At 35.7% G+C, this 27,380-nt stretch overlaps 1 protein-coding gene across 1 annotated transcript; it reads right to left on the bottom strand.

The window, feature by feature from the left end:
• Window positions 1-23,074: 23,074 nt before the first annotated feature.
• On the bottom strand, window positions 23,075-25,752 carry LOC131183178 (receptor-like protein kinase FERONIA). Its single transcript, XM_058153411.1, has one exon. It carries the CDS (start codon window positions 25,705-25,707, stop codon window positions 23,104-23,106), a length of 2,604 nt encoding a protein of 867 aa, XP_058009394.1. The 5' UTR covers window positions 25,708-25,752; the 3' UTR covers window positions 23,075-23,103.
• Between the last annotated feature and the right edge of the window lie 1,628 nt (window positions 25,753-27,380).

A 27,380-nucleotide genomic window follows, 5' to 3' on the forward strand; every position in this document is an offset into this window, starting at 1 on the left:
AAAGTTGGATTAGTTTACCTTAAGTGAGCAGAATTTGTCTATCTAATTCTTCAATTTTCCTCTACTTTTCTTCTTTCTTTTGTGATCAAACTTCTTCTCAAGTAACTAAATCAGGTTCTAATAAGTCAAGTTGGGGTCAAAATAGGCTTAAATGGTTGAAAGAAAGCTTGGATTCAAGCTTCTCTAGTGTAACAATGGTGGTTTATGGAAGAGGGAAGAGAGAGTCACGTTTTTCTTTTTGAAGAAGATGACTTTAATTTTTTTTTTCTTTTGTTTTCTTTTATTTACTTTGCTATGGAAGACCATAAAAAATCTAATTTAATAAATATTTAATAAATTCTTTTATGATATCATCTTTGACTTTTCCAACCTCTTCCCTTTTCTTTTTTTTTTCTATTTATTTTTCTATTAGTTCTTTAATTTAATTTTCGATCCCGAAATATTCTTTTCTCCGATTTTATTTGACAGTTAGGCCAGGAGTCAGCTCTCGGAGTCAATTGACCAAATTGCCCCTCGCCAGTTCATCCCGGTTTGCAAATAATCCAATATTTCTTCCGGCTCCCTGACCTAATTATTTGACTGACTTAACAGTTCTTTTTCATGATTTTCTCTTTCCCACTGTGTTTATAAGGGTCCTAAGGACCGCAGCGTCACTTTTTACAGTTCGAAATTTGAGTTTAAAACGACTTCGCAGTCGTTCCCGAGGAGGTCACTCATCATTGTGACTCTCGGCTCGTTTAACCTCTTATGTTCTGTTTTCTTATTTGTAGTTAACTAATTAAACATTACTAATTATTTATGTTTATGGCTTCTCAAGTTGTCTTAGGTGTGGCCCTAATCCCATTAATTGTCCGGACCGACACCGGTCACCGGAACAGTGAAATCTACCAGGCTATGCCAATAGGGGTGTTACAATTCTCCTCCCCTTAAATAAATTTCGTCTCGAAATTTTACCTGGTATCAATCTCTAAACAGTTGTGGGTGTTGTCTCCTCATGTCCTCCTCTCGTTCCCAAGTAGCTTCTTGGCCCGAATGATGGTTCCACAGCACTTTTACCAATGGTATCTGCTTGTTCCGTAGCTGCTTCACCTCATAAGCCAGAATCTTTATGGGTTCTTCTTCATATGTGAGGTCTGGATTCACTTCTATTTCTTCTACTGGTAGTACATGAGATGGGTCTGATCGATACCTCCTCAACATAGACACATGGAAGACATTATGTATCTTCTCCAACTCTGGAGGTAGTGCCAACCGATATGCCAAAGGACCCACTCTTTCCAGAACCTCATATGGCCCAATGAAACGAGGACTCAGTTTCCCCTTTCTGCCGAATCTCATAATTCTCTTCCAAGGAGAAACTTTGAGGAAAACTTTCTCACCCACTGCATACTCAATATCCCTTCTTTTCAAATCAACATAGGACTTCTGATGGTCTGATGCAGTCTTAAGTCGATCTCGAATCACCCTGATTTTCTCTTCAGTCTGTTGAACTATTTCGGGTCCAATCATTTTTCTTTCAACCACGTCATCCCAACACAACGGGGTTCTACATTTCCTGCCATACAAAGCTTCATATGGAGGCATCCCAATGCTTGATTGGTAGCTATTGTTGTAAGCAAACTCAATCAAAGGCAAGTGTGTATCCCAACTACCCTCAAACTCAATCACACAAGCCCGTAGCATGTCCTCCAAAATCTGAATTACTCTCTCAGACTGGCCATCTGTCTGTGGGTGGAATGCAGTACTGAAGTTCAATCTAGTTCCTAGGGCTCTCAGAAGACTACCCCAGAATCTAGAAGTGAACCTAGGATCTCTGTCTGATACGATGGATACTGGCACTCCATGCAATCTCACAATCTCATCGATGTATAACTTGGCCAATCTTTCTAAACTGTAGTCCATCCGGACTGGCAAAAAATGAGCAGATTTAGTCAATCTGTCAACAATGACCCAAACTGCATCATGACTCTTCTGTGTCCTCGGAAGTCCCATCATAAAATCCATCATTATTCTCTCCCATTTCCACTATGGTACTGGTAGTGGATGTAACAACCCAGCGGGTACTTGATGCTCTGCCTTTACTTGCTGACAAGTTAGGCATTTGGATACAAATTCTGCCACATTCCTTTTCATACCCATCCACCAGTAATGCTCGTTTAGCCCTCTATACATTTTTGTGCCACTAGGGTGCATGGCAAAAGGAGACTCATGTGCTTCCTTCAAAATGATCTGCCTCAAATCAACATCATTAGGAACACACATTCTGCCCTGGTGTAGCAATAGACCATCATCTCTGATTGAGAATTCTGGTTTCTTGCCCTGTCGGACTTTTTCCATCGACCGATATTTACGATCATTACGAGCAGCCATTACGACCGATCAATCAACACTGGCTGTACATGCCATGCAATTGCTGTCTGCCCCTCATCATTAATCTCTAAACTGGCATGTAATGATCTCAACTCATGTACCAAAGACAAAGGAGTAACCCGTAGACTTGCCATAGTCTTGCGACTTAAGGCATCAGCCACAACATTAGCTTTCCCTGGCTGATAGTCTATCAGACAATCATAGTCTTTTATCAACTCTAACCACCTCCTCTGTCTCAAATTCAGCTCTTTCTGGGTGCCCAAATACTTTAAACTCTTATGATCTATGTAGATGTAGCATTTCTCCCCATACAAATAATGTCTCCAGATCTTAAGAGCAAACACAATAGCTGCAAGCTCCAAGTCATGTGTCGGATAATTCCTCTCATGCGGTTTTAGCTGGCGTGATGCATAGGCAATGACATTTCAATCTTGCATCAACACACAACCTAACCCATTGTGAGAAGCATCATCAGAATCGTATATTCTTTACCCGGTGTAGGTAAAGTCAGGACTGGAGCTTCAGTCAAACATCTCTTCAATTCATCAAAACTCTGCTGGCATTTATCCGTCCACTGAAACTTTACATCTTTTCTAAGTAGCTTGGTCAATGGAGATGCCAACATGGAGAATCATTCACAAATCTACGGTAGTATCCAGCTAAACCCAGAAAACTGCGAATCTCTGTGACATTTCTGGGTGGCCTCCAATTAAGGACAGCTTCAATCTTACTTGGATCTACCTTAATGCCCTCTTCTGATACTACATGCCCCAAAAAGGATATCTCCTTCAGCCAAAATTCACACTTCGATAATTGGGCATATAGTCGCTTTCTCCTCAAAGTCTCAGCATAATCCGCAGATGTCTATCATGCTCTTACGCATTCCTCGAATAGACCAATATATCATCTATGAATACCACAACAACCGGTCGAGGTATGGTGCGAAAATAGTGTTCATCGATCCATAAAAGCAAATGAGCATTAGTTAACCCGAATGGCATAACCAAGAACTCATAATGGCCATAACGGGTTCTCAAGGCGCTTTTAGAAATACTCGCTCTTGTACTTTCACCGATAATAACTCGATCTCGTGTCAATTTTGAGAACACACTGCACCCTCAACCGATCAAACAAGTCATCAATGCGGGCAATGGATATCTGCTTTTATTGTCACCTTATTCAACCGCCGATAATCAATACACAAGCGAGAGTGCCATCCTTCTTCTTTACAAACAACACCGGCGCTCCCAAGGTGACACACTAGGGCGGATAAAGCCCTTGTCAAGCAATTCTTGCAATCGCACTTTCAACTCTTTCAATTCTGCAGTGCCATTCTATATGGCGTTATGGAGATTGGATCCACACTGCATAACATCAATTTCAAATCGCACTTCTCTTTCGAGGTAATCACGCAATTCTTCAGAAATACATCCGAAAGTCACATACGCAGGGATGTCCTTGATCTTTGGACTCCCACTTGGGTGTCTATTACATGTGCCAAGTATGCTTCACACCCCTTCTCGATCATTCTTCCGCTAGTGCAAAAAAATGATGTTTGATGGCAGAAATGCCTCTTCCCGTATTACCACATCACCGCATGCAGGGAGACCAAAAGTGATCGTTTTCGCCATACCAATCATAGCATGATGCCTGGCTAACCAATCCATGCCCAAGATAATGTCATAATCTCTGAAGGGCATTTCAATTAAGTCTAACAGGAAAACATGTCCTTGGATCACCAAAGGACAATCTCTATGGATTCTATTGACCCGGACCTCTTATCCTAATGGACTAGTTACTAGCACCTCAAAACCCATTTGCACACATGGAACAGCAAGTGAACTGATTATGCTAGCACTAACATATGAATGGGTTGAACCCGGATCAAACAACACAAATACATCTTGACCAGAGATAGAGAATGTACCAGCTACCACATCGGAAGTCTCAGCCTCTTCTCGCTGTCTCATTGTGTAGACTCTGGCTGAAGCACTTCCTTGTCTTTGATTGACCAATCGCATTCTCGATCGCTCAAAGTGCCTCTACCTCTGCCTCTTCCTCTGCCAAATGACTGTGAACCTCTGGGAGCAGGACTCTGAATAGATCCCTCGGCAGTAGTAGGAGCTGGACCATATCTCGGAGCACTAGTACAGTCTTTAGCTATATGGCCCTTGCCTCCACAGTTAAAACAGGCTCCAGTGGCCCAATAACACTTCCCCCCATGAATCTTGCCACAAGTCTCACGGTAGGCGAGAATGTGAACCCACCTGATTGTTGACTGGACCTAGGGGGTCTCTGTCCAGAGAATCGGCCCCTACCAAACCTTCCACCTCGACCCCTGCTGGGTCCACTAAACTTCTTTTTCTTTCCAGAGGTAGTACCAGAACTCTGTTCAACTGATTTTTCCCCCTTGTCTTTTTCTGATTTCTCAGCTTTTTCCTTCACTGGGGTTGCTTCTGCTTCAACTCTTTCCAGTTCAAGTGTTAGGGACATAAGTTCTGAGAAGTTGCTATGTCGAAATCCCACAACTTGCATCCTTATGCTGGGCTTCAAACCCGTCTCAAATCTCTTGCATCTTGCCTTACTAGTAGTAAGGAGACTCTCCGCATAGTGACTCAGGCGGGAGAACTCCCTCTCATACTCCGCCACTGATCGGTTCCCTTGTTTCAAACTCAAAAATTCTTGCAGTTTCTGATCAACATATGCATCTGGGATGTATTTGCATGCGAACTCTCTGATGAAGTCATCCTGTGTCGACTTGGTGATTCTGCCAAGCTGTGGGGGATGGTCTTCCACCAGTCATACGCATCTCCTTGCAGTAGTGACACAGAGTATTCAAACTTCAATTCATCTTGGCAGTGCAGCTTCTTAAATACTCTGTCCATCCTTTCAAGCCATTGCTCTGCATCTAAAGGGTCCACCGTACCCTTAAATTCTGCAGCCCCATACTTTAATAACTTGTCATACTGTCTGGTTGGAGGCAGTGGTTGTGCCACAGGTGGTTGGGGTGGAGCTTGAGTAGGCATACCCTGACCATTTCTTTGAAACATCGCGACCATCTGCTTGCGGTGTCTGAGCTGCGGCATTTGTGAAATTTGGTCTTTGACCCACTAACATTCGATGGTGGGGCTTCCTTGTGCCTCGGCTTCAACAATTCGCTCAACTGAGCGATCCCCTTCTTCCATTTCAGTCTGAAGTAGGGTATCTCCTGAACAAGTAACACATGGAGATTTCCCTCCGTTAGTTCATATTCATGATGTAATACACTGTATGTAACAATTATGGACATTGAGCAGTTGTACTTAACAAAGAAAAGACACAAATTCATAGGTTAAAACATACTTCAAAAATTTGCTCTGATACCACTAAAACATGTCACCACTTACCCCTCTGTAAGGCATAACATGATCCCGTAGAATACCTAATGAACTACCGAACTTCACCTACCGATAACTCATTAAGTACCCTACAAGGGATTTTAAAACAATTTTCTTCTTTTTGATAAGTGGTGAGCATTTCTAATAAATATTTAAAACATGTAATTAAGTTGAAAGCTAGTTGGAAATTTTGGCCCATTTTATTTTTCTGCAAATTTTATAAAAGTTTTGACAGAGTTTCCTCTGTATTTTGAGAAAACCGTTCTTCGAATACCTGTAAAAAGCACTTCTAAAAATTTTTCTCAACAACTGCTTCAATTTCAAACTCAATCTCAATCAATTTCTCAAATTCACAAGTTCAATAATTCCTTCAAAATACTATCCATCAATATCATTTATTCATATTCCATTCAAGATAAACAATTTATATATTCATCATACTAAAATTTACATTCAGAAAGTCCAAACTAAAATTTATTACAACTTTTATACAAACTTTGTACAAGCTGCTCAAGACCCATGTACATGTCCATACATTTATGTGCAATATATACATCAAAAGAAATATTTACAGTTAGGGTATAAATTATACCCGAAGGCTTCAAGCTGATGACTTCACACACCTCAGCAGCTCAGTCTGCTGCTCCTCTAGTCTCTGTATCTGCGACAACAATAAAAGCTATCGCTGAGTACTAGGACTCAGTGCTGCACAATATACTAAAATAATCTTTATGCAAAACTTAAAGCACATTCATTCAAAAATTTGGCTAAACATGAAAATTAAATACAATCATGCATTGTAAGATTTTACATGTAAACCAAGTTCATTTCAAAGTATCAAACACATTTTATAAAACCCACAGTTAGATCACGCCATTCGAAACAAATAGAATCTCAATAGCCAGAGGCTAAAGAGAAATCACATGAATCTCAATAGCCAGAGGCTAAAGAGAAATCACATGAATCTCAATAGCCAGAGGCTAAAGAGAAATCATATCACAAGGCTAGCTAGCTCAAATATATGGATATCCATTCACATCCTCTTCTACTGGCACACCTCAACACTTCTCCAGAGAAGGAATCAAAATTCGAAACTAATTACCTCCACTAGTCGTGCTAGAGGGGTGTTCAAATATATGGTCATGACACTGTGGTTTCAAAACTTATCTTAACAATTTGCTAAACATTGTCTTTTCAAATATACATAATAACTTTCAACAATTTAGATCAAACATCATAAGAATGCCATAATCCCATATTTCAAATTATTCAAAACGATATGCAAAAGATTATTATAAAAGTATATGTTGTGCACAAACCTCAAACGAGTCGCCTGTTGGCCTTGACTCGACTCCTTGGGTTCTGTCCCGGTATTCTTTTCCACTGAAACACGAAATTTTCCAATGTTTCAGTACTAAAACTTAAAATAAATCCAAAATAAACTTAACTTCACATTTACCTAGCTCTAACGTGTTAAATTCGACGTTCTCGAAATTTTGTGTTTCGAGTTACTATTCACTGCACTATTCAAGTCAAATTATTGACTTTCTAAGGCTTAATAGGTATGGGAACTCCAACTTCACCCACATACCACATTTTGGTCACCAAACTTGTTGGTTTTGGTCATTTGTTTAAAGCTTAGGTCATTTTGGCAAAATTGCCAATTTTCGATTTTGGTTCTCTGAAGTTGCACTATTCCATTGGTCGATCTACTGTTGGAATTTGACAAAACTTCCTTCATAGAAAATGTTCTTTATTGTCTTAAGTGTATTCTCATTTTTGGATCACCTCAATCGGAGTTTTGTAGCTCAAGTTATGGCCAAAATAAGTTTACTGTTCACGTGCACTGTTCATGCTGCACTTTTGGGTTCTGGCAGATTTTGGTCCAACTTTGGTCAATAATTTGATCAAGTTAAGTTCATAATTTGGTCTCACTTTCTTCATATGAAATGTTTTACTATGTCTTAGGTTTCCATCGGTTCAAGAATCGCCTAAATCCGAGTTTTCTAGAGGGAGTTATAGCCATCCAAATATTGCTGCTCAATGAAAATTCTGCAGAGTTGCAGGTTTGGTAACCTAACTTTGCTCAATAATCTGAATGGGTTAATGGCATAATTTGGGGTGATGTTCTTCATGAAAGTTTTAGATCTATATGCCCTCTAACCGCTGGCCAAATTTCAGGTCAATTTGACCTGTCTAACTCGAGTTATGACCAAATGAACAGTTACTGTTCATTTGGTCAGTTTAGTGCAGTGGCAGCCTGCTATCAACTCACTTTGGTCAATTGTTTCACCAAGTTTTGGTCAGTTTTTTGCCATAGTTCCTTAATGCAAATTGTGCTATTTTATGTCTATTTTCATCCCCAATTGGTGGCATATCAATTAGACTTGTAAAATTTGAGTTTTGGTCCTTCAAAGTGGGTTTGGTCATGCTGCCAGCAGCATGACCATTGACCTACGAATTTAACTTAGTTTCCTATCATTCCCGCACAACTTATTTGGTCATAATTGACCATTATTTCATTTCACAATAGGTTAAACATGCCATTTATGCATTTCTCCAAATTTGGTTCACAAACCCTAGCATACAAAACTCTAATCTCACTTAATTGTTACAATTACTTACATTTATGCCTTTTCATCTTACTACCATACTCATGCAAGTTTATTAACACCTTTAATTCATTTAAAATACATCCACACTCATACATCCATGGCTGGCTGAAAATTCCCTCTCTTCCTAATCATGCAATATTTTTCAATTTCTTCATATAATCTCATTCATTTCTACCCTAAATCCATCATATAAACTAAAAAGAAAAGTTGGATTAGTTTACCTTAAGTGAGCAGAATTTGTCTATCTAATTCTTCAATTTTCCTCTACTTTTCTTCTTTCTTTTGTGATCAAACTTCTTCTCAAGTAACTAAATCAGGTTCTAATAAGTCAAGTTGGGGTCAAAATAGGCTTAAATGGTTGAAAGAAAGCTTGGATTCAAGCTTCTCTAGTGTAACAATGGTGGTTTATGGAAGAGGAAGAGAGAGTCACGTTTTTTATGAAGAAGATGACTTTATTTTTTTTCTTTTGTTTTCTTTTATTTACTTTGCTATGGAAGACCATAAAAAATCTAATTTAATAAATATTTAATAAATTCTTTTATGATATCATCTTTGACTTTTCCAACCTCTTCCCTTTTCTTTTTTTTTCTATTTATTTTTCTATTAGTTCTTTAATTTAATTTTCGATCCCGAAATATTCTTTTCTCCGATTTTATTTGACATTTAGGCCAGGAGTCAGCTCTCGGAGTCAATTGACCAAATTGCCCCTACTTGATTCATCCGGTTTGCAAATAATCCAATATTTCTTCGGCTCACGACCTAATTATTTGGTGACTTAACAGTTCTTTTCATGATTTTCTCTTTCCCCTTTGTGTTTATAAGGGTCCTAAGGACTGCAGCGTCACTTTTCTGATTCGAAATTTGAGTTTAAAATGACTTCATGATCGTTCGAGGAGGTCACTCATCATTTGTGACTCTCGGCTCGTTTAACCTCTTATGTTCTGTTTTTCTTATTTGTAGTTAACTAATTAAACATTACTAATTATTTATGTTTATGGCTTCTCAAGTTGTCTTAGGTGTGGCCCTAATCCCATTATTGTCCGGACCGACACCGGTCACCGGAATAGTGAAATCTACCAGGCTATGCCAATAGGGGTGTTACAAAGTCCCCTGACAGTAATTCTGATACGACTTTTCTTGACTCGACCCGGATGGACTCCTAATGCTTATAGGACTTTGAAATTAGAGTTTTTACACCAGATATAAATATAACAAGTCAGGAATTGAGAGCAAGAGAGAATTTACATCCAAGAGGAGAATTTACATTAAAGAGTCGATTTACATTCAAGGATGCACATCAACCTCAAGGGAGGCAAGGGAGAAAACAAGATCTACAAGATTTCACTAAGGGATTTTCAGTTTAAGTTCCAAATGTCCAAGGCTGCAACTCTCTTTCTAGGTTCTTTTACTCTATTTTTTTCTCATGTCTTCTCTTTATCTTTTTAATAAACTTGATTGTAAAACTCACCATGGGTGAGTAGGTTCTTTATTCTAGGGTTAGGGTATAGCACTCTCAATTTCATTATGGATCTGGTTTGATTTTATTTAATACATTGGGTATTTTATTCTTTGATTCAATCTCTTGTGATCTTAATGCACGCTATGTGTTGGTACCCACTTAGTATTGATTACAGATATTAATTGAAGGACTGAAAGGTGAAGATTAATATTAAAAAATTAGGATTTTGAACCTAGGAAATCTGACCTAGAGATAGGCTGATGACCTTTATGGAGTTCTAAAATTAATCAAAGATCTTAAAGGGTTTTAATTAATTTAATCACCACAAAAGTAAGGTTTATGTTAATTAAAATACACCTTGAGTGCCTTCAGAGAGGACCTAAGATAACTTAGGATTAATTTCCATCAAAGTAATAATCTCCCATTTATTGAATGAATCAGATTGATTTTATAATTGATTGAAGTGTGAACCTCTAGCTCTAGAATGCCTTTGTCCATTAGTATTTTATTTTAGTTAATTATTTAGATTTTATTTCTTTCAATTTAGATATAATTATTATTTCTCTACAATTCGATCATCTAGATAATTAAAATCACTATAGTTTGGTACTCAACAAGGTCCTGTGAGAACGATACTCTACTCATCACTTTATTACTTGTTAGCAATCCATGCACTTACGGTGGTTGAAAAACTAGCAAACACTATTTCTTTTATTTTATCACCCTTCCAAACTTGATTTCGATATTTGTTCACTTTATAGGTTCAAGAAATACTTGAAAAGAGCAATGGAGATCAAAATCACAAATCTTAAAGGGAAGACACGCTTCAAGGGGGAGTATTCTATATCCATTAGCTTTTCCTTGTTATTACATTTATGATGTTACTCTTGACCTGATTATAATATCTTGATGACATTGAGGACAATATCAAATTTGAGTTTGGGGGTGCATTTTATGCATTGCATTCATATATTGCATTTCATTATGCATCACCTTATTATGTCTATATTATATTTGTATATCAAAAATCTAGAAAATTTTTACAAATTTTGAAAATTCTGGATTTTTTTTAAAAAGGCTTTTAACTTAGAATCTTGATGAGCTAATGATTGGACTCTCTAGGAAAGAGGAATGAATGTAATTTAATGGGCAAAAAGGCTTTAATATGTTGTTTGTGAAAAACTTAATCACCTAAGTGGAGTTAAACTAGTTAAATCCCTTCATATCCATTAATCTGTTATATTGAACTTGCAAAATTAGGAGAAATTTTTTGAAATACAAGTAAACCTAAAAATGCTTCACTAGCTCTAGAATATGTCTCTTGGACCTATCAAGGCGAAATCCTAGCATATGCTTGATGAAGAGATAATTAAGGCATTCTTTGATATAGCCCCATTAAGCCTTAGCTATCCTTAATTAAAATATATATCCCTCACAGTCAACTTGAAGCTAATATTTATCCATTAGAATTTATTGCTTACCCATATTATTTACTTAGTCTTTAGCCTAAACAGCTACCCTACCCTTTTGAGGAAGCTAAATGCATAAGTAAAAAGTATATTAGGTGCAAAAGAAAAAAAATAGAGAGGGGATGTAGAACTCAAGAAAGAGTGCAAGTATGCAATTGAAATCAAAGAAAAATTTGCCTTTTCAACCCATCAAAAATAATGAGTTTGGGGAAGAGAACAAGGGGACCAAAAAAAAAATAAAAAAATAAAAAAAGAGAGAGAGAGAGAGAAAGGTGTCCCAAGGTATGTATCATGAAAGCATGCTTAGCACTATAAAAATCAAGAACTCCTCTCCATACAAAATCAGTAGTATAAACTTGGTATACTTACTATTTTGTACATAGATGATATCCTCATATTTACACTCCTTAAAACCCTTCATTGGTAACTAAATCATTATCCCTTAGCCCCATTATAACCCTTTTAAAGATCTTTTGATCTTTTTAAATTGTATGCTACATTAGTAGAGATAGGGAATTGAGATATGCCTATAAAGTTGGAATTAAATTAAACTCACCATAATCATCCACAATATAGGCAAATTTAGGGGAAAAAGTGTTTTTTAAGTCTATCTTGACAAAATAGGTTATTTATAACTTATTAATGGCCTTGTATAGAGGAATAATTAGTTAAAATACCATAAAGGGGGTGAGGTTCTAGCGGGCAACTGTTGAGGTCCCTATGCCTCGAAAATGGGAATTGGTATGAAGATTGAAAAATGTCCAATTATGTGCAAGTTAGGTTTTTTTTGTTATATTTCTAAATACCCTAATGAGTTTTTATAAAGTTTTATTTTGCTTGAGGACAAGCAAAGGTTTGAGTTTGGGTTATTTGATTGCATCAAATTATATAGACATTTAATGTTAACATTCATTGCATTTTGTTAGCATTTAGTCTCCTTTTATGTTTATTTTTATGTGTTTTTAGTATTATTTTAGAAAACATGTTAATCTAACTCAATTCATTAATTTTTATATTTTATCAGGTGTTTTATGTGGTTCTAGAATCAATGACGAGTTTGGAAGAGATTTAGAGGTCAAAACGTGAAGAATATAGGGCCAGAAGCAGTACACGAGCCATGTAACCTGTCCCGTGTAACTTCCTGGACCCTGTGCATCTCTCTGGACTGAAGAAAACTTGAAAAACAAAGTGGCAGAAAGTTACACGGGGCATGTATCACTACACGGCCCATGTAAAGTCCCCTGATAGTAATTTTGATGTGGCTTTTCTTGCTTCCAACCCGACCCGGATGGACTCATAACGCTTCTAAGACTCTGAAATTAGGGTTTTTACACCATATATAAATATAACACGTCAAAAATTGAGAGAGGGAGGAGAATTTACATTCAAGAATGCACATTAACTTTAAGGGAGGCAAGGGAGAAACAAGATCTATAACATTGTTGAAGGGATGTTCAGCTGAAGTTCTATCAGTCCAAGGCTGCATTTCTCCTTTTGGGTTCTTTCACTCTACTTTCTTCTCTTGTCTTCTCTTTATCTTTCTATAAACTTGATTGTAAAATTCACCATGTGTGAGTAATCTCTTTATTCTAGGGTTAGGGATGTAGCACTCTCAATTTAATTATGGATCTGATTTGATTTTATTAAATATATTAGAGGTTTTGTTCTTTGATTCAATCTCTTGTGTTCTTAATGCATGCTATGTGCTGGTACCCACTTAGCTATGATCTAAGATACTAATTGAAGAACTGAAAGGTGAAGATTAGTATTAGAAAATCAGGATTTTGAACCTACGAAATCTAACCTAGAGATAGGCTGATGACCTTTATGGAGTTCTAAAATTAATCGAAGATCTTAAAGGATTTTAATTAATTTAATCACCATGAAAGTAGGGTTTAGATTAATTAAAATACACCTTGAGTACCTTGAGAGAGGACTTAAGATAACTTAGGATTAATTTCCATAAAAGTAATAATCTCCAAATTATTGAATGAATTAGATTGATTCTATAATTGATTGAAGTGTGAATCTCTAGTTCTAGAATATTCTCATCCATTAGTATTTTAGTTTAAATAACTGTTTTAGATTTTATTTCTTTTAATTTAGATTTAATTACTATTTCTATACAATTCGATCGTCTAGATAATTAAAATCACTATAGTTCGATACTCAACACTGTCCTCGTGGGAACGATACTCTACTCATCACTTTATTACTTGTTAGAGATCCGTGCACTTGCGGTGGTTGTAAAACTAGCAAACAGGTGGCATAATGAGTTGATAGCCAATCCATTCCTAAGATTACATCAAAGTCCATCACTGGCAAAGGAACCAAATCTGTCGAGAAGATCTTTCCATCCACTACCACTGGGCTACCTGGAAAAACCATGTCTACGTCTATATTGTCACTAAGTGGGGTAGCTACAGACAAGGGACACTCTAATGTTGTAGGATTCCTACCCAACCTCAGGGCAAAAACAAGGGAAACAAATAAATGCGTAGCACCCAGATCTATCAGAACACGTGCCTCAAAGGAATAGACTGGGAGAATACCTTGCACAACAGCATTAGAAGCTTGAGCATCCTAGTGAGTCAAAGTGAAAACTCAAACTTGACCCCTGCCTTGAATTGCAGAACTTTGAAGTTGACTCCTACCTCTAGATTTGCCTCCAAATCCACGTCTTCCCTATCCACAGATCTGTTGGTCACTGTACTGACTGCTTGCCATGCTGGATGTGCCAGGGTGCATCTGACAGGGCATATTACCAATGGAACCTTGTAACTCCATCATGTGCTTGCTGAACATGGGACATTCCCTGGAAAAGTGGCCCTGTTGGCCACATTTGAAGCATCCACTAGAGTTCATCAAGCAAGGCCCCAAGTGTGATCTGCCACATTGTGTGGATGGTATTAAGGAAGACCCTAAACCAGATCCAGAACTGCTGTAGCCTGAACTCTGACCACTGCTTGAACTATAACCTAGCCTGAATCCTCTGATTCTATATTTGTGGCCTGCTTTCTTATGCCTTCTAATCCTTCCACTGTGGTGGCTCTGGCTGCCACCCGTGGTGTGCATTTTTGTGAAACTGAATGACCCTTCAGTCCTATTTTTCTTTGCTCTGTTCCCATCATCTCCCATGTAGCTAATTTCAATTTGTCTAGCCCTATCCACTACTATATCAAAGGGTTAATCTAACAACATAGCCAGGTTTACATATGTCCTATCTAGCCCCTTTAGAAACCTCTTCACTTTCATGCTTTCTGTAACCACAGCTGTAGGGGCATACCGGCTCAACTCTAAGAAGTCAAAAGCATACTCATCTACAGATTTGTCATTCTGTCTTAAAGTCTCAAAGGCCCACTACTTTTGATTTCTGAAACTTTCTAGTATGAATTTGTTGATAAACAGTTCCACAAATTGTGTCCATGATAACCCCTCAATGCGAGGAAGCACATAATCTGACATCCACTGTGTAAGTATGGGTCCTAAAACATGTTGTACGCATTCTATTAATCTCCTATTAGTTAACTGCAGCTCCATCCCTGCCTGTCTGCATGAATCTAAAAGCCGGTAGGCATCATCTGACACATCATAAGTACCAGGCACTAACTACTTGAAATTTATGATTTGCTTATAAGGTTCCACTCTCTGTACTATGGCCTGCTACTATTGTGGAGGGCAAACCATATACTATGCCATCATATCAATGGTCCTCTGCAGACCAGCTAAAGTAGCTGCCATTGGATCCATAAGACCCTAGGCCATGAAAAACTGTTCCTGAACTGGTGGCTACTGCTCTTCTACTTGAGCACTCTAGGTCTCCTACCCCATCTCCTTGGGGCAGGTGCCTCATCTTGTACAGATACTTCATCTGGCACTTTCCATTCTGATGCTATGATAGCTCTTTTACTTCTACGCATTTTCCTGAAATTCAGCAGTATTAGCCCATAAAATCCAAAATAGCTTGCTAAGCATCTCTACAAACTCATAATCACACATAGGTACATGAAGCAAAAACTAGATGCAAGCATGACTGTGTAAGGACGAATATGGATCCTATACTCCTCATGTGACTCCTAACCAGACTCTTCTTAAGGCCTTAGACATGTATGTCCCATGAATCTAGAGCCTAAGCTCTGATACCAACTTTGTCACAACCCAAATTATGGGCTAGGCCGGCACTAGGACTTGGATCAGCATAAAGCCCCCAAAACTCATAGTAAGTCTAACTATTTTCTAACACAACCATAAAGCCCATATTTGAGTCCAATTTCAAGAAATCAACTAGATAAAGTTGAACCATAACCTGGACCATCCAACATGGAGTTCTTAACTCACCCGACTTGTAATCACAAAATATACAAGTTTGGGGAGCTCAGCTCACCCTTACAATCCTCAATCAATCAATGAAGTCTAATGGGAGCTCAGCTCCCTCATCCATCATAAATATCCATTCCATTAAACATAAATGCATACTATTAAGTTTACAATTTTGAAATAACAATATTTTACCATTCCCAAACCAAATAAGATAATCCTAGCACATGCGGAATTCTAGAGTTCGAATTAACAACATAAAATATTGATATAATAGCTAATGGACCTGCGAGGAAGGAAGCAGGTTAAACTCATGAAAAGAAAAGCCCTCCTGTAACATGAAAAAATGGGGTAAACAGGAGTGAGCGTTCGACTCATAGAGTAAGATATTGATTTTACATACAATCTCTATAACTATCTAAGTCTAGTACATCCCTAAGAATGAAATGCAACATCTTTACACAATTCAAACAAGTTAAGTCATAGTCACACCAAAGACAATCTGGAGCACTCACACACCCATGTGTCAAATCCATACTCACACACACACACACACACACACACACACACACACACACACACACACACACACATATATATATGGGAGCTGATCCCCTATACAGCTATCTTAATTTCAACCTCTGCCAGCAAGATCAATTCAAAGCTAGACTTTCTCTTAATATCCAAATGCGGGGCCAGCAAGGTCAACTCGAGCCATGCCTACCCCAACTTAACCATAATAAGGACCAAATCCCAGCGAGTCAAGCTTCAGCCGCGTCTACCCATTCTGCCCATATCCATATACACACCACATACACACTAACTCACACATGCAGCTCCAGATCATCATAAAGCAAGAACCACAGTAATGTCATTAAATACAAATGCAATACAAGGCGTGCCTAGCAAATAACTATGTACATATATCTATAAGTGATGCATGAACATGCCTTGAATACGTAATAATATTGAAATTATAAGTAAAATCAATATCCACTCACAGTACTTCACAAGTCACTGCGGAGGTTGGGCAAAGGAGGAAGGCTGGCCCGGCTCACCAAAACAATTATATTACAAACTGATCAATATTTACTTAAAACAAAACTTTGAAAGAGTCAAAGACAACCTAGGTTTTGCTGAAAATACGACAGAGCTTCCTTTGTACTTAGAACCTACCTAACCTATAAAAGGGCTTAAATAACACTTCTAAATCATACACCTCCATCCATATCCCATCAATATCATATGGCCCATCCTGGGCCCTCCAAAACAGGCAATAATCACAAAATTAAAAAATTATGTTTTAGTCTCTAAAACTAACATTTTATAAAAATCATTCAAACGAGTTCTAAAATTTCTAAAATTTTGTCATGCGGTCCTTAACAATATTATAAAGCTAATGCAAAAGGAATTATAATTTTCTAGAGATCCATGAATATTTTATAGATTTTTATTCTAAACCCAGCACTAAGTAAATAAAGAAATATAATGTTCGGGTTTACCTATATCAATTCTGATACTTGGAATGCGTCCAGAGTGTCTACAAATGGTGGGAGGACTGCAATTCCAATCCGATTTTAAAACGGCTCCGGCAGCCTATCTGTTCAGCTCGAAATTGCAGATCGGGCACTGATCGAATTTTCACAAAACGAAAGTACCTACTCTAAGCCCATACTACCATGGGTTAGAATATAATTTTTACAAAATTAAATAAGCTCGTTTAAAGCCCAAAAAAACATTGCAAAGTCCGTGGGACCCATTAAAATGTTGATGTAGAAAAATTTTGAAATTTATATTGCCATGAAACTCTCAACAAGTGGAGCATGCCAATACTCTCAGAATCTCCTTGGGGTTCCCTGTTTGGGAGAAATTTAGCCCAACAATTAAAATGGGCTAAAACTTTCAGGACTAAAATTGGACAAATCACTGGATGAAAATTTGTGATTTTAGTGTCTATGGAAAGCTTTCGAGGTGTAGATGAGGTTTGGGATAAGACCCGGTCCAATTGGTAGTCAGATTAGCTGGATTTTGGCTGGGAAGCTCAAGAGTCGCACTGCCCGAAGGGGAGAGTTTGGCACAATTTTTTTACCACCTAGGACACCGACCGGCTAAGGGGAGGCTTGGGATAGGTGCACCGGTGACTAGAGAAGGGAGGGGCCGCAGCTGGTCAGCGAGGGGAGGAGAGAGGAGAGAGAAAATGAAAGAGAAAGGAAGGGTGTCAGGCAAGTGGGGAGGGGGAAAGAAAAAGGAGTTGGGTCAGTTCAATTTGACCAGTCATATTCGGCTCAGTTCGATTCAGCCGGTTCAATTTAAGATACTTAAAATTAAATTTTTACTCTACTTTAGGACCAAAAGCGAGGCCCAAAAATTTCGAAAAAATTTTACAAAGCTCAAAAAATTTGTGGAGTCCAAATATATTTTTAAATTTGCCACGTGGTCTTTAAATTAATTTTTAAAATTAATGAAATTTATTATTTTAAGAAAATCAAACCCGATTTTTAAAATTTAGAAAATTTCAAATAACTTTCCATAATACTAAACATAATAAAATATTAATATTTACATATAAAATAATTTTTTAAAAATTAATGGTGTTACAGTATAATTAAACCTATATTGGGTTATAATACTAACTAATTGTCAAGTGACAACTATGAGAAGAAAGTGTTAGGAATCTCACATTAAAAAAATATGAAGTAAATAGCAATATATAAGTGGTTGGATTGTAATATTAAATTAGTTAATTATTTTGATTTATAAAATAATTCAATTATTTATACAAACTCATATTAAAATGAACTAAATGTAATTTGCCCAACACTCTCTCTAAATTTAAAACTATCATTTTTTTTTATGTTTTTAGGTTGAAATGTATTATTTTACAATAAAATAACTTATATTTTTTATATAAATAATAATTTATTGTTACAATTTAAGTATGGGTAAATTACAACTTAATCCCTAAGATTTAGGTAAACCTACAACGTAGTTTTTATAATTTTAAAACCAAGCAATTTAGACCCATTAATTAGTTCCTATAATTTATTCCTAGCTAACATTTCAATAAACCTATAAATTAGTTCAGATGGTTAGAATTTCAATTAAGTTGTCATTAATTTTAGTAAAAATAACTAAAATGTCATTAACTCTAGTTCCAATTTTAAAAAAAAAAATTAATTCCTGAGATTTTATTTTATTAATAATTTAGTCATTGAAATTTTATTTTATTAATAATTTAATTCCTATATTTTTAAAATGTGAGTCCTATTAATTTAAAAAATTTTAAATTTAAATTATAATTATTAAAATTATGGACTAATTACTTTAAGGAACTAAAAATTTTTTATTAATTACAAAATCATCCATATATTTTACAAATTAATTCTTAAATATTATAACTATTTATAAATAGGCCTTTACAATTTTGTAAAATTCTATTTATCGGTTTATAATATTTTCATATATTATATTATATTATTATTTATATAAAAAAAATAAAATATGAATCTGGAAGCAAATTGTTAATAAAATAATACATTAGGGCTTAAGTTATTTTTAAATTAAAAATAGAGTTAAATGTACCTTGATTATTTTTAGTAAATTTAATGGGGAATTGATGGTTATTCTAACTGCAAGTACTAACTTGTAAGATTATTAAAATTTCAAAAACTAAATTATCTAATCTTAAAACAAACGGGATTAAGATATAGGTTTAACCAAATCTTAAAAACTAAATTGTCACGATCCAACCTATGGGCCGGACCAGCACTAGGACCTGGGCCGGCATAAAGCCTCCAAGGCCCGTAGTAAGACTTACTATTTTCAAACCCATGACCAGGTCCACAATTTAGGCCCAACATGCATATAAAATAATTTAAATTAAACTATTATAATTTTATTTCAGGTCAACTTAACTCAATAATTATCAGAAACTCAAATTAGGGAAGCCCAACTCAACCATGTTATATCATTTATAAACTATTTAAAAATCATAAAAGTTTCTAACTTATTAATACAATAACTTAAATTCATACAGTCCCTGACAAGATTAATGCTACTGCTAGTACATGTGGAATATTAAATTACAAATTTAGAGAATAATAATACAATTAAGTAATTATTGATAACCTGCGATAAAAGAAGCATGTTATTCTGAAAAAAGGTCTCCTCATGTAGCTTGGAAAAATAGGGTGAACAAGAGTGAGTATTCGACTCAGAGAGTAAAATATCAATTTTAAGTATAGCTATCTAAAGCTAATGCATCCTAAAGAGTGGAATGCAACACCATCATAATTTTTATACAAATCACATCGTAACAGAAAAAAGGTAAATTTGGAGCACTCACGCACCCATATAATATTCAAATAGTATATATATGGGAGCTGATCCCCTATACAGCTCTCTTAATTCAACCTCTACCAGCGAGTATCTCTCAAGCCAAACTTTCGCTTGATAAACCAAATGCGTGGGCTAGCGAGATCATTTCGAGCCGTGCCTACCCCGACTTATTCATAAAGGACCGAGTCCCAACGAGTGTCTCTCAAGCCGCGTCTACCCGTCCTATCCATATCCAATACCACATACCACACGTATGCCAACGCACGCACACTGCTCCAAATTACCATAAACAATATTCATGGCACTTTATCAATTAAAAATGCAATATAAAACGTGCCTAGTGTCTAACTACATAGATACATATTTATAAGTGATGCATAGGCATGCCTGAACAAATAATAATATTGAAATTATAATTAAAATTAATATTTTACTCACAGTACACCAGAGACAACTTTAGAGGTTGGGTGAAGGAAGATGGTTGACTCTAATCACCTACATAATTTTATTGTGAATTTATTAGTGATAATTCAAATAAAAATAAATTTAAAGAGGCAATCCTAGTTTATGCCAAAAATTTGACAGAGTTTCCCCTATACCTAGAACCTACCCAACCTGCAAAAAGATTCAAATAACACTTCTAAATTCTCAATTTCCACAATCACATCTTATCAACATTATATGGCCCCTCCTAGGCCCTCCAAATCATACAATAGTCATAAACTTGAAAAATTACGTTTTAGTCCCTATAATTGATATTTTGTAAAAATCTACTCAAACAAGCTCTAAAAATTCTAAAATTTTACCCCGCGGCCCTTAATAAAGTTATAAAGCTATCGCAAAAGGAATTGTAATTTTCTAATCACTTATGAATATTTTATTCAAGAATATTACTAAATTCCATAAGTTTCCAACAGCTAACATATTCTTAATTCAACCTAATTCAATATTCACATATTTAAACCTCTATTCTCAAGTTTCAACCAATTATATAAAATTTAAATAACATAATTCCAGATAATTTTATATGCCCATATGCTAAAAATCTAACTAAAATCCATCTATATTTTTTAAAAATATTTTACAATCACTCAAAAATTCAATAAATACTATAGAATATCTCCAAATAATTTTACTTTCATCATATATTTTTCTTAGAATTTTTCTCCAATTTTTTCAGTTTAAGAAACACTGTATTTAAGCACCACAGACTGAGAAATAATGAAATAATCTTACACAAAGCTTATCTGTGTCTCAAAAATTCCAAAAATTTATGAGGAAGCCTCTGAAAGTTGAATCATCCCCAAAGCTCGCCGGAGCCACTCCCGGAACCACCGCGCACGGTGACCGGCGACATCTGTCGGAACTGGTCACACCAAAATATTCTTCTCCTCCTCCTGAGTCTATAGGTGGTCTTGGATTATCGATCCAACGATCAGATTGTTAGAAATCTCGTCAAAAAGTCCAAAAAGTTGATTTTTCTCTCTCCTTGCTGGCGCCGGAAACGGCTACCAAATCAGGCGAGGCTGGTCTCATCTGAAAGAGCTCTCTATTAGGAGTCCATAGCCGCTAGAATCACTCCAAACGGACGTCGAGATCGCCAGATATGAGTATTTAAAGTTTAGGACCCTATTTCTCTCTCTCTCCACTACTGGTCGGATTCTAGGCTGCTGCCGCCACTAGTGACGTCACCGGTGAGTGTGGAGCCTTCAGGGAGATCGCTGGCCAGTCACCGGAGAAAGGAAGAAGAAGAAGAGAGGGGAGGAGATGAGAGAGAATTTAGGGGGGGGGGGGGAGAGCTCCTCCCGACTTTCTAAAAAAAATTAATTTATTTTTTTTTTCAGCTGATAGTGGAAGTGATTTCCACTGTCACTCCCACTGCCACACGCAAAGTCACCTCAATTTTTTTTAAAAAAATTTTTGGGTTATTACATAGATTGTCTATAAAATAAAACCACAGTGATTAAAATATTTTTCAGATTGAAAAAAGAGTTAATGACATTTTAGTCATTTTTGCTAAAATTAACGGTAATTTAACTGAAATTCTAATGACATAAACTAACTTGTAGATTTTATTATTATGTTAAAAACTAAATTACATGATTTTAAGATTTATAGGAACTAAACTGCAGGTTTAAACAAATCTTAACAACTAAATTATACTTTACCCTTTTAAGTAATCGTGAATTAGCAAAGTTCCCCTCAAGTTTAACACGAATTTTCACTTTTGTTAGATGAGAGAGAAAAAAAAAACCTCATTTGAAAAACAAAGAATTTTTTATTGAGATAAAAACTCCTCACAGTTTAGAAATTTTAAGTGTAAAAAAAAATCCGAATTTTTTATTAATATTAATAAAAAATAATTAAATTTAACAATAAAAAGTCTAATTTAACTAAAAAACTTAAATTAGAATATTTAAAACTTATAAAAACTCTCAGAAAAATTAGGAATTTACTAATTATATATAAACTAATCAAAATAAAATAATTAAGAAAATAAATATAAATACATACAAAAGTAAAAAATTAATATTATTTTTAAAAGTAACTTGATTTTCAATGGTCAAATCAAAAATGTTATTCAGGTAAAGATTTTCTAATAATAATGATATCAGATTTTAAACCCTTAACATGGTAAGTAAAATTCACTTAAAATCAGCGTCACGTCTTTATTTAACCCCTTGTTTATATATATATATATATATATATATATATATATATATATATATATATATATATATATATATATATATATATATTAAAAATCTATTTTTTTATATATTTTGATTCTTAATTTCTTGAACTATCAAATTCTCATTAATAAATAAAAATTCTATTTTTATTAACTATTATCTATTTAACTTAATAGTACAAAAGAATAGAATCTTCAAATTTTAATCAGAATTAAATAAAAAAACTATTATCTATTTAACTATGAATCTATTACAAAATGCGAATCATCATATCATAAATTGCGTACAATACAAAATATATGAACAGACCCTAGGCGCCCAGCTAAATCCTCTAAAGTCTGGAAAGATGGATGACACCTGTTCATAAGAAGACAAAAATTTATTCCCAGGAAATACACCTAACAGACTATTGGACGGACTCAAAACCATCTATTAAGTGCTACTACAGACAGATAATTTTTACAATTAAGTGGAGGTGTTTTTCATTTTTCCAATCTCTGGCGTTGTAGTTAGTGGCATAGATTCAGTAGTTCCAATAATGCTTGTGTCAAAACTAATTGATCCATTTGCAGCACTCGAGTCGAACTGAGGTTCGCCAATGATATTAGCGGATGGACTATCAAAAAATGATGCCTCTGGATAGACACATTCAATATCAGGATTCATTACCTTCTCAGCATCTGCAGCCTCTTGAAGCTCCAATACAAATTCAAGTTTACCCATCACATCATGCATGGTTGGTCGTTCAATCCCTTTATCACTTAGACAACTTAATGCAATCTCCACAAATTTACTAGAACACTCAGGAGCTATGCGGCCCTTCAGATGAGGATCAATTATTTGACAAAGAGTCCCATTCTGGATGCATTTTTGTGCCCAATTGACCAAATTCATTTGTTCCTCCTCCAACTTCTGGTTGAGAGGCTTCCGAGCACACAACACTTCCAATAAGACTACCCCAAATGAATACACATCAGATTTTTCTGTCAATTGTTGGTATCGTGCATATTCTGGATCTAGATACCCCCAAGTTCCCTTTACTATGGTACTAACTGCCTCATTGTAAGCTATTTTTGATAACCCGAAATCTGAAACTTTGGCAACCCACTTTTCATCTAACAGAATATTGCTAGTCTTTACATCACGATGGATTATTGTATTTGCCACTTCAGCATGAAGATAATGCAATCCGCGTGCTGCGCCGATGCATATGTGAAGCCTTTTCTTCCATGGAAGTGGATTGTTGTTGCTTTCATATAGATGCTCCCGAAGTGTCCCATTGATCATATAGTCATAAACCAGGATCATTTCGCCTTCATCAATGCAATATCCAATCAAAGATACTAGATTAACATGGCGGAGTTGGGACAGCATTTCTATCTCAGTTTTGAATTCGTGAATTCCTTGCTTCGATGATGAATCCAAACGTTTGATTGCAACTGGGATGGATCCACAGCCAATATATCCTTTATACACATTGCCGAATCCACCGGAACCAATAAAATTTTCATCATCAAAATTTTTTGTAGCTGCTTTCATTTCAACTATTGTAAATCGACAGCAACGGTCGGATGGCAATGATGAAACAATTTGAGTGGACGGCATGGATTTGGCCTCACTCTTTCCAAAGTCCTTCACTCTCCTCTTTTTAAAAACAAAGAAACAAATAACAAGAGAGAGCGCTAGCATACCCCCAAAAACAGAACCAACAACGATTACTACCAAAAATCTTTTCTCGTTAGTCTTCCCGTTCAATTTTGGAAGGTTTTCTGGTGGTGGACTACCCGCCAATAATTCAGGGCCGGGAGAGGCTAGACTACCGCCTGAATTATTCAACTTGAATATCTCTAGGCCGTTCAAGAAAGCATCAGCATATGTACGTTTTATATCAAAATTGGGGTGTAAAGCGAGACACAAGTACTGCTTACTATGGCTGCCTTTGGGGATCCACAAGACGTAGTCTTTATACAGTGGAACTCTATTACCGCCGGACCAGAGGATTATATCTGCGTATGCCTCAGCTGTTTGATTGTTGATGAATATATAAAACACCACTTGGTCACTTCTTGTGACCTCAGGTCGAAACTCACAAAAATGGAGCCTAACAAGATAATTGAAACCAGCATCGATGGAGAAGTACCATGTAAGATTGTAATTCAGGTTAAGATGTGAATCAGGACCCATAAAACGCATGCTACCATACACCATTACAGGTGCAGTGTAGGCTGGTGTCTTCATTGTATACTGTATTTTGACATCAGGTGGTACAATTGCAAACGCAACCGCCCCACTAACGATGTAATTTAAATCTTGAAGCCATGTCCTATGCATTCCAGTGTCATCTTTCCCGCTGATATCTTGTCCACCAACATTTAGCCGATACAATTTCTCAAGAGCGGTGGTGTTATCCAAATAAAATGGGTGACTATCGATGCCCACATAAGGAAGTGGATTATTGTTGCCGCTGGCATAGAGGTTGTTGGGCATCGAAACAATCTCGATGCCATTTATGAAGGCAAAAGAACTTGGAGAAGGAGAGAATGTCAGGTCAAGCTTCTGGTTATCCCACACGGTAATGATATACTCTTTGATGAAGGAGGCGACAGAAGGTTTCATAGCAGAAACAGTGAGAAAAGCACTAAAATTGTTGAGGAGAGTGTAAGTATTGGCACTAAGAGAGAAACAGGATTTGGAAATGTCAAGATTGGAGTAAGTAGCTGGATAGAAGTAGAGACGAACAAACTTTGGGCCAGGCGAGACGGGAAAGGTGTAGGTGAATTGCGATTGAAAAATACGGGCTGTCATGTATGGAACTTGGGTTACTGATGGGTCTTGTTGAGAAGCTGTAAACGCAGATGATGCTGCTTCAGGGTTGGAGGCATGAAATTTGGAGTCGGCATCTCCATCCCAAGTGCGTCCATCCAGCGATGTAGAAATAGACGATTCGCCACAATCCAGGAGGATGAGGTCTATAGGAGTATATGGCAGCGAATTCTTGATACCGGTGACAGAAGGGAGAAGGTGGAGGAGCAAGACCAGATAGAGACTTGGATGATCTCCGAGAGACATTGATATTGTACGCACAGAAGAGGGGTGGACCAAAGGATACTTTTGCAGTCGCAGTACCACATGATAGTATGAGGTTTGTTTAGATTTCATATTTTTGCGTCTTGAATCGAGTCTAAATCTCACTTTGAATTAGATTAATGGAGTCTAAATCTCACTTTGAATTAGATTAATAAGTCTAACACTCACCTTGTATTAGATTGAATTAATTGTGTAACTGATAAACCCGATTGGGTTTAAGTCGATTGATCGGATTACTTATCAAACCAATCGGTTTGATTTCTCTTGATAAAGAAAATAAGTCAAGGGCATGCTGGTGAGCCTGCAACTTAATCCTTGGTTGCACGCATTAGAATTGAAAGCCTTTGCCACTTCGACCGCATCTTAAATTTGTTATGTTACTTCTCCCAGTGTGCATACATATATTTTTTTTATTACATTAAATTAGCAACTATTGATTTAAGACAACAGCAAAAAATAAGGTTTTTTTTTTATTTTATTAATTTTTTATTTAAATAACTCATGCTACTAAGAAGTTATGATTTTTTTATATATGAAAAATTACTATTTAGTCCTTGCATTTTAATGAACTAACTACTTGGTCCCTGTATTTTGAAAAATACATTATTTAGTCCTTATATTTTGCTTTCGATAAACTATTTAGTCACTCCATTAAATTTTTTATTATTTATGCTACTTAAACTACTATTTAGTCCCTCTATTTTAAGAAAACTAATTAGTTAATCTCTATTATTTTAAAATACTATTATTTAGTTTTCTATTTTAGTGAAACTAATTAGTTGGTTAATGTATTTTGAAAATATATATTATTAGATAAAAATAGAAATTTTACTATGTGAAAATTGAATCTGAATTTTTATTTTTTTAAATTTCTAATTCCTTAGACATCATTTTTATATGTTGATTACTGGGAAATAATTTTTCTTTATTACTTATAAATTTAAGTAAACTGATTAATTCTTTTGTATAGATAATTTGTATTATTTTTATTAATAGATGAAAACAAAGAGAAAATGAAGGGGAGAAGGATGCGAGTGTAGAGGATAAGCAACATGAAGAGATAGAAATAAAAGAAAATAAGAGATAAATAAGGGAGAGAGGATTATGGTAGTTTAGGTATAAAAAATAATTATGAGACTAAATAGTTAATGAAGTCAAATTATAAGGACTAATTAATGTGTTTTTTTAAAATATAGAGATTAACTAATTAGTTTCATTAAAATAAAAGAACTAAATAGCAGTTTGACCACTATTGACAAAAAAAAATTGACAGAAAAATTAAACAATTTAATTTAGGTAAAATACAGGGGCTATATATATATATATATATATGCAAATATTTTATAGATAATTTCAGGGGAAAATTAATTTGAAGCACCAAACTAATCCATATAAATAAATCCCATACACTCGAAAAATTATATAATGAATTGGTTATTCAGTGCAGGCAGGTGCCGCAAAATAAGTGAAAAAAATAATATGACCAAAACTTCAGAAAAATGATCAGACACTGTTTCTAACATGCTAAAAACAGCAAAGCACAAAAGACAAAAAGCGGATACAAAGCATCGCATAAGAACAAATAGGCTAGCAGCAAAAAAGCCAACTAAATCTGCAGAAACTAGCAAAAAGCAATGCAGAGAGACGCGAACAGC

This window comes from Hevea brasiliensis, chromosome 9 (assembly GCF_030052815.1).
Source record: "Hevea brasiliensis isolate MT/VB/25A 57/8 chromosome 9, ASM3005281v1, whole genome shotgun sequence".
NCBI classification, from domain to species: Eukaryota; Viridiplantae; Streptophyta; class Magnoliopsida; order Malpighiales; family Euphorbiaceae; genus Hevea; species Hevea brasiliensis.